This window comes from Haplochromis burtoni, unplaced genomic scaffold (assembly GCF_018398535.1).
Source record: "Haplochromis burtoni strain Fernald_Lab_line unplaced genomic scaffold, NCSU_Asbu1 Contig_480, whole genome shotgun sequence".
In the NCBI taxonomy this organism is placed as follows: Eukaryota; Metazoa; Chordata; class Actinopteri; order Cichliformes; family Cichlidae; genus Haplochromis; species Haplochromis burtoni.
This window is the reverse complement of record NW_024582841.1, coordinates 271,129-279,896: the sequence shown is the minus strand read 5'-3', so window position 1 is coordinate 279,896 and position 8,768 is coordinate 271,129. Positions and strand designations below refer to the sequence as shown.

The 8,768-nt window shown below is 40.9% G+C and overlaps 2 protein-coding genes across 3 annotated transcripts in view; both read right to left on the bottom strand.

Annotated features, from left to right (window-relative positions):
• LOC102297995 (zinc finger protein 99) overlaps window positions 1-8,768 on the bottom strand; it is a gene marked incomplete at both ends in the record, with an annotated part of 370,247 nt that overhangs the window by 144,976 nt on the left and 216,503 nt on the right.
• LOC102297688 (sodium channel protein type 4 subunit alpha) overlaps window positions 1-8,768 on the bottom strand; it is a 279,846-nt gene that overhangs the window by 106,574 nt on the left and 164,504 nt on the right. For both annotated transcript variants that reach the window (XM_005946550.2, XM_014341435.2), the window contains exon 15: window positions 1,354-1,474. In XM_005946550.2, coding sequence (XP_005946612.1) covers window positions 1,354-1,474 — 121 coding nt within the window. The remainder of the gene's footprint in view (window positions 1-1,353; window positions 1,475-8,768) is intronic.

The window sequence follows — 8,768 nt, the reverse complement described above, 5'->3', positions numbered from 1 at the left end:
CACACACACACACACACACACACACACACACACACACACACACACACACACTGTCTTTGAAGCAAACTCAGACACAGCTACACACACGCTCCTCTCTCGCACCCACAAAAGCGTTATAATTCAGACAAATACGTGGTTACACAATCACACACAAACACACACATATTGAGACACAAAGTCAGGCAAGGTTACAGTCCCATATTGACACACAAGCGCAAACACATAAAACGTGAAAGGATGCTGGAGCTGATGCAGAAACGTGCTTTTTCCAGGTAATGAGCCTGTTTTAAATCGCTCTGCCTTTTGGTAGAAATGAAGTGAAACAGAAGCTTCTGTAAAGAAAGGAAATCCATTTAATCCTGTGTGGGATTATTTTAAGAATGATTAAGATTAGCTTCACTTTGTTTCGCTGCTATCAAAGTCTGCTAAATAAATCAAAGAAGTCTCACCACTCAGCCTCAGCTGAGCGGGTGTTTGGGATAATATTAGGAAGTCCCCATCTAAATGAACGTGGATAAAGACTTAGTATTGATTTCTATGGTCACCGGGGCATAAAAACTGCACGTGTAGAATCAATAAGTTGTTTTGATCTGTATTTTTTCCACCTGATAGAGCACATGCCCCATGCACCGAGGCAGCAGCCTGGATTCAACTCCGCCCCTGGTCATTCGCTGTGTGTCATTTCCCTTCTCTGTTTCCCCACTTTGCCATCTGTTCTACACTAACACTGTCATATAAATGCAACCACTATCACATTAAGTCAGATACAGTACAGCATGAAACAAGGAGATGGGATCAAAGCGGTTTGCAAAGTCGATTGCAGATGCAAAAACAAGGGCACGGGCATGAAAACAGACATTAAAATGCCTCCATTAAACTCAGTCAATGAATTATAGCAGCTGAATTATTCCCTCTAAAAGAACAAACAGTGGACCATTAATTCAGAAAGCTCAGCAGAACATCAGCTAAAGTTTAAACTCAGTTTAAGCTATTTTAGCCAGCCTACGGCTCATGCCACATCTGCAAGCCACTTTGCAACCCTGACTTTGGTGTCTGCTAAGAAGCTAAGAAACCTGCTGCTGCTCTCCACACCTTAACCATGTGGAGGCCCCAGGACAGAGGCATGCTGGTAGCTAAACTGATGGGAGCTGGACTTCTTAATGAAGGTAATGAAGATGTTTCAATTCTCATCTGAGAAGCTTAAACACTTGTAGAAGCTGATGAGGACTCCCACGTGTTTTTGCTATTGTAGGGTTAAATATACTGAATTCATACCTTGGTTTATAACAACTCACATCATATTTAGTGTGTGTGCCCTGCATTCAAATTAGCGTGGCTCACTTTGCTTCTCACCTTCCATGACGTCGGTGAGGTAGCTGGCAGCACTCATTGCCCTGCCCCTGCGCTCCGAGTCCTGCATGGACGAAGGCCGAGGAAGTAGCATCGTGCTGAGCTCTGTGGTGGACGTGGGAACCTAAAAAGATGGAAGTCATCCTGATTACTTTAGATCTTTAGATGCAACCAGAGAATAAGAGATGGTATTACCCCACACAGAGTCCCATCCTAACAATCATGGAGTTGGTCTGGGATTAAGAAGCAATCTCAAAGATCTCTACCAGCTCCTCCAAGATATGTTTTAAAGACATCCTCATTTGACTGAGCCTGCAATCACACATACTCATCATTCATTCTTGAGTATGAGCTGCCTTGGACTCTTCTGTTACCATTGTGATAACATCGCATAAACACACATTTGTGTCTGATCAAATGGGTCAAACGTAGTGCTGTGATTTCTTTGTGTGTGTGTGTGAGTGCATTCAGTCTATCACCACGGCAACAGAGAAGCAGGTGATGACTGGTGTTCAATGAATCAGAGAAATCAGCGTGCCGCTGCTGTGCGTCTGTTTATCTCTTTCATCCTCACTAAAAAGCACTGCTGGATTTTTTTTCATGTATCAGATGAGCTTCACGAGGGTTGAACTTCTAAAACACCCACTCGACTCTCCTCTTAAAGCCTGACTTCAGCTGCTGCCTCTCAAATTCAAAGTTTAAATTATACTAAGTAATCAACATTAATTTGCTGCAACCCTTGTTGATTATCCTGAGCTCTTGGTAGTGATCATCATGGCTCATGGAAGCCATTCCTGACTGGAAAGCGAGCAGACGGATTATAAAGTATGTTCCATCAGGTCTGGGAACATCTCAGGAGGAACGTTGGTACTACACAGAGTAAAACTCAGATAAATGTCAAGAAATAGGGGGATGAAACTAAAACGCTGATCAAAGTAAATGACATGTGGCACATGTCAGCCTGTGAGGCTTTGATAGTGTTTTTCAGCTCCACAGAACAGAAACTAAAACATGAGGAGCTGTCAGTGCTGCATCCATACAAATGTGTAATATATGCATCCTCCTGTTATTACCCTTCACAATAAAAGCCCTACAATTTACAGTGCAAGAATGCTCTCCTCCTGGACAGTATAGGAAATCTTGCTGATAAGGTTGTAAGAACTGCCTTAAACTAGATTAGACGAGCTGCGTGAATTGAGCTCACAAAGTTTGTCTTTGAAGTGTCTTTAAAGTGCCCATAACAGCCTTCAAGACCATATAACAGGAAATAACAAGCAGGTTGTTGTTGCAGAGCCATCCAGGACTGATTTGTGTCAGATCTAATGAGGACTTAAAGTTTTCCTCAAAGAATAAACTTGCCCGAGTAGGTTTTTAAGACAAAGTCCTTCAGTACTTTTCTGTGTTTAAATTTGCAGCACATTTTTTGAGTAAGCTGTACTTCTAACTGTCCTACCAAAATCCAAGCGTTGGATTAACCATCAGAGCCTCCTTACTGCCTACTCACTGAGATCCTCACCAACAGTTCAGAAAGTCCTCTCTACACTAATCATGTGTCCTTTTTAAATTCTCATTCCGGTCATTCATGCAAGCAGATGTCAGAGTTGTGTTCTTGTTAGTCATCTTTTGACCCAAGCACAGCTAGTGGAAGGTAATTTCAGATCCAACCTTTCAGACAGCTGAAGGCTCTCCTGGATGTCAGAACTTTGCTCTCGGAGATGGAGAGGCCACTCCACAGCACGTGATGTTTAATAGAAACTTTAATTTCAAAGGTTCATGTGACCTGCTGAGTTTGGTTGGATTATTTTTAACCCAATGTTGGATCTGTTGGTACAGTTATTTGTGTATTTCACATTGTGAGATGTCTTATTCAAGAAATCAAATGATAATTTAATTTAAAATGGTAAATTTACCATTTTACCAACAGCTTCTATAATTCTATAATTTAATTATAGAAGCTTTACATGAATACAAATGGAAAATGATATCAGAGCAGGTCTGATAGCTCGAGTTACACCTGCTTAAAAACTACAGAACACATCGTGGCGATCGTGGCTCAGGAGTTGGGAGTTCGCCTTGTAATCGGAAGGTTGCTGGTTCAAGCCCCGGCTTGGACAGTCTCGGTCGTTGTGTCCTTGGGCGAGACACTTCACCCGTTGCCTATTGGTGGTGGTCAGAGGGCCCGGTGGTGCCAGTGTCCAGCAGCCTCTGTCAGTGGGCCCCAGGCTACAATGTAGCTGCCATCACCAATGGGTGGATGACTGGTTGTGTAAAGCGCTTTGGGGTCCTTAGGGACTAGAAAAGTGCTATACAAATACAGGCCATTTACCATTTATCTGGTTGTCGCCGCAGTACAGCTCAGCTGACACAAGGAAAACTGCTGGAGCTCACAATAGAAGTCCTTTTGCTGCTGCAAAACTGCCTTTTAAATAAAGTTGTTTAGGTTTGAATGGTGCTCAGCTGCTCGCCTTGTAAAGGCCTGACAGCGGTCCCCGGTGAGCTCCGGACTCCTCGGCCCTCACACAGAGGAACCTGCATGAACCTCATTTGCTCAGGTGTCATTACATAACGCTTCCTGCTAAGTGTTCTTCCAATGAAGCATGACGCACAGGCCTGAAGGTCGCCGCCCACAACACCGCCTACATCCTGTCTGTGTGCCAGGCAGGGAAGCACCAGGGAAACACACACACACACACAGCCATTTTAGCTTCCGCTGGCTGCTGTGGGTTGCCATGGGGACATTTCCATGGCAAATAAGTGAGTTCTCGTCCCCTCCTCCTCCTCCCACTCGTCTCTACATCAGTCTGAGCAGCAGGACAACAGGTTTATGGATGGATGGACAAGAGAAGCAGAAATACTTCATTTCAAAGCATGAAACTATAAACTGAACTCAGAGCTGCTCTGAGCTCCCACACAACCCCTGCAGTTTACATTCAGTTTATCAAGAAGTAACTTTTTCTACACACTGCAGGAGATTTCAGTTTTTAATTGTGATGAAGGGGAATTTTGCCTGGCAGCAGCAGAAACCAGACAGAAAAGGTGAGATTACCAAAATGTGCTGACATGCTGTTGGAGGTGACTGTTGAGATTTGGCACTACAGAAATAAAACTGAACTGAACAGAATTAGACTAACTGTTTGCAGATGCTTCAGAACTTTCTCATTAGCAGCCACTTTAGGCTGGCTCCAGAGGTAAGTCACTCCTCATAGACTCCAATAAACCTTTTCAGCTTCCTTTGTACCCGAGTACAACGATTAAACGCTCACAGCGGCCCAATGCTAGCTAAGCCTTAAAAGTGCACTCAGGCTTTAAGTCACATCACACAACCAAAAAAAAGAAAAGTCCAGGTAAAAGGTTAAACATCAATATTGTTTACTTAGAATTAAACTTTTATTCTTTCTATGAGTAGTCTAAAGTGCTCCAGTCGATGGTCAATTGACTTCTTTCAGGCTCCTGAAGAGGTTCCAGCTCTGGCTTCATCAGTTCCAAAAGCTAAAGCAGAGTCTAAGTTATTAACCTTGGTCAGGGCTGTCACACAGAAGTCCCAACATGCCTAGATCACATAGGTCGGGGAATGGATGGTGCTTAACCCTTTAAGACCTACCATAGAACCAAGTCCGCCAGAGCTTATATTATATTTTTACATGTTGTAGTGCCATTTTTGGGAGCATTTCAAGTTGCTATACATCAATACAACCATTACAGCCTAAATTGTAATAATATGTATGCATTAAGTGCATAGTAATTACATAAATTGCAAAAAAGTGCAATAAACTACAAAAAAGTTGAAAATCGTTTTTGTTTTTTTAACATATATTTCTAGAAATTTAAGAGGCTTATCCCTCAAAACTGTCAATACAAAAAAGTTGCACAAAATAGTTTCCCACCACAGGAAATTTATTTTGAGTGTCTTCATAGTTTTATTTTTGAAATACACAAATTTTTATATACTGCAGGAAAAACGAAAATAAATATTATAGTGCAAATTTGCAAAAAAGCAGCATGTGCATCAAAATAAACTATTTCCAGCAGTGCAATATGAGTCCTCAGCATCCCAGAAACGACACAGAAAGTCATAAAGTCAAACATAACTTTTAAAAACACCAGTATAGGCTCATGAGGCCCTGATGGTAAAAAAACTACATTTCCGCGGACATACGATAGTGTCTATTCCAACGTAGGAAGTGTTATGAACAGCTGATCGGATCGGCAAAGCGTGTTTCTGGAATATTTTGTTTTTGGTGCTGCAAGCGCTTTTTATGCAGTTTTTGCAAAGCTACGTGGAAGGAAACCGTGACCGAGGACAAGCTGATGGCATAAGATGCAAGTACAACTCCTCCGGTTTCATATGCAAAAAAATTATTGCGCTAGCTTACGTGGTTGCAGTGCAGTTACTCTGCTCTCATATCATCTCAATTTAAAATGTGAACATCGGTCTCCTCAAGAGTGTCTCCTCTCTTTTAGGTGTAGATGTGGACCCTACTATGGTGTGTCATGTATCTGTGGTTCTTTGGGTGATCCTATATCCCAACCACTCCTCACTGCATTGCACATCATGCATGACGTTGCTTAGTTTGGGAATGGATGCTTTTGTCTTGGGATGAACCACTTTGTTATCTGGGAGTGTTGCTGGTTCTGAATTGCAGAAATTCAGGACTCCTGATCAACGTTTAGACCTGAACCCTTTTAGATAAGAGAGAACTTGATAAGGAAGTCCATTTGCCTTTGACTTAAGGTCCTTAGAATCCCATGAACTTGATGACTGAGGACCTACACGTCAAAATTCCATTCAGAAAAACCTGCATTCAGAAACACCCCACTATTGTCATTTAAACATTCACCACTGTACAAAGTATCAGTAGTGCTGCTTTCCTTAGTAGCTTCAGTAAATTCTATTTTCAGAAAGTATTTTTAGATTATCAGAATCCTGGGTGACTTCTTTCTAGAGATTTTAAGAATTTTTTAAAAGATTTTAAGAATACTTGACCTCAAACAAATACTTGATTTGAATTCATCCAGGATTTTTGGCAGATGTTTCAATTTGAAACTGCTAGGTTGCTTCATTCTTGAGTTATCGCATTTACAAAAAATTATGAAATATTGTCATCACATATTGTAAATAACTGCTCTTCTTATATGTGTCTTTATTTAAAACATAACACACAATAAACAAAGTAACAGTGTGTTTAATCATGAAGCTGCACAGCATCATAAAACTAAACTTCCTGGCAGAACAGTTACCCTACACCGAATTCAAGCCTACAGGTCTACCTAATAAAGCGAACTCTGAGTGTATTTAACTACTTTGCCCTGTTCTTCTCCTCTTCCTCCTCCTTGTTGTATAACAGTGAAGGTCTGGAAGCAGGTTATGAGCAGGTGGAGGTGACTGAACACCTCCAGGCATGGAGCTGCTGTGTTTGTCCTGATGATACTCTAAACCCACTGCCTGACGGGGAAAAGACACCACTGTAAACAAGTATTAAAATAAGTGCATTCCCTAATGGCGTGGAGCTCGCTGCCTTTCAGCTGCCACAGGTTTTATAAGGCTCTGCTGTGAGAGTGAAGATGGAACCGAGGTAACGTTAAATTGACAGAAGTGTCTGAAAGCTGCTGTTTCAAGTGGCACTGTGCTGCAAGACAAAGACACTGAAAAAACCATTCTCACCCTTACAAACTCGAGATGTCATTTCAGAGTAACTAAAAGCTTTTCAAGAACAACGGGAAAATGTGAAAACCAGGAATGGTATTGATATTCTGAGAATCAGGACTTTGACTAAAGGAATCATCAAAAGATCAGAGCTCTGAAACAAAAAAATGTTTATATTTAATTTGTAACTCCATTTTTTGACTCCATGAGTTTACCATTCAAGCCAGTAATTTCACATTTCTAGTGATTAAGATCTAGTTATCCAGACAGGTTCATTTCTTTATGTTCAGGGTTATAACAGGCAGCACGGTGGATCAGTGGTTACCACTAACGCCTCACAACAAGAAGCTTGGGGCTTGAACCCTGTCAGAACCTCTCTATGTCACATTCATGTTTTTTCCCATGGTTGTGCTGGTCCTGGAGATCCAGTTTCTACCTTTATAAAACATGCCATCTTAGCTGAGGACACACTCCTGAAAAGAGATTTTACTCTCAAGATTTTCACATTGTGTTTAACCTCCCGAAGTCTTCCACGGCATGCATTTTTAATTTCTCTTTGATATTTGGGCTGATTGGGGCCCGATGAATGTAAGAACGAAGAATTACCAGATTTTTTTTACCTTATTTTTGTTTTTAAGAAAAATAAGAGCCTCATATGAGGATATTTGTTTAAAATTTTGATTGAACAGTAGCAGCATGCTGTTATCGTAAGTGGATATCAGGCCCTTGTAGAGCAAAATTGAGTATTTTGGTCTAAATAACCCAAAATGTGATGCCAGGTCCACATATTGTTACACATGGTTAAATAAACATTAACAAACAAATAATTATCTGAATTGCCTTACTTTTCCTTTAACGACAACAGATTGCAAGTAACCAAAATTCAGCTTCTAAACAAACATCTATGTGGAAGCAGCTCTCCACTCAGTGCTGCAGAGGCAGGATTCACATATGAGTCCCTTCAGTGTTTAACAGTGAGCGTGCCTCGTGTGCTATGTCTGCTGGTCATTGTAGCAACACCACATAACTCACAAGACAAGCTTACAGACTTCAGTTAGAACTAGAAAGCCAAGCTTCTTGTTACTAGCTTTGGTCATTTACGACATTGTGAGTGCTCAGTGCAACAATCAACCTCTGCTTCTCTGAAGATCTCATATCACTCCTGTTTTGGCCTCCCTTCACTGGTTGCCTGTAAGTTTTAGGTTTCTTTTTAAAGTTTTAGTTTTAACCTTTAGGGCCCTACATGGTCAAGCCCCCCCAGTATATATCTGACCTGCTGAAACCACATTGTTCTTCCCCAGCTCTAAGGTCATCAGATCAGAGATTGTTGGTGGCCCCACGCACTCGATTTAAAACTCGTGGTGATCGGGCCTTTTAGGCAGCGGCACCGAGGTTGTGGAATTCTCTCCCACTGGTTTTACGCTCTACAGACTCCATTGATTCTTTTAAAAAGCAGCTGAAGACATTTTTATATGGGCAAGCTTTTAATTAATTTGTTGTATTTTACTGTTTTACATTGTTATTTGTTGTATTTCGATTCTTTTCATTTTTCTTTTTCTTTTTTGTAAAGCACTTTCTGATTTTTATCTGTGAAAAGTGCTATACAAATAAATTTATATTACTTACTTATTTACTCTGACTTTTTTTTCAGAAGTTCTTAAACACTTCAGTTGGAGGAAACTGGACTACATTTTTAGGATCTTGAAGATATTTTCAGGGATTTCTATAAAACGTTGTATTCACCACAAATAAACCCATCTAAAAAAGAAATTGA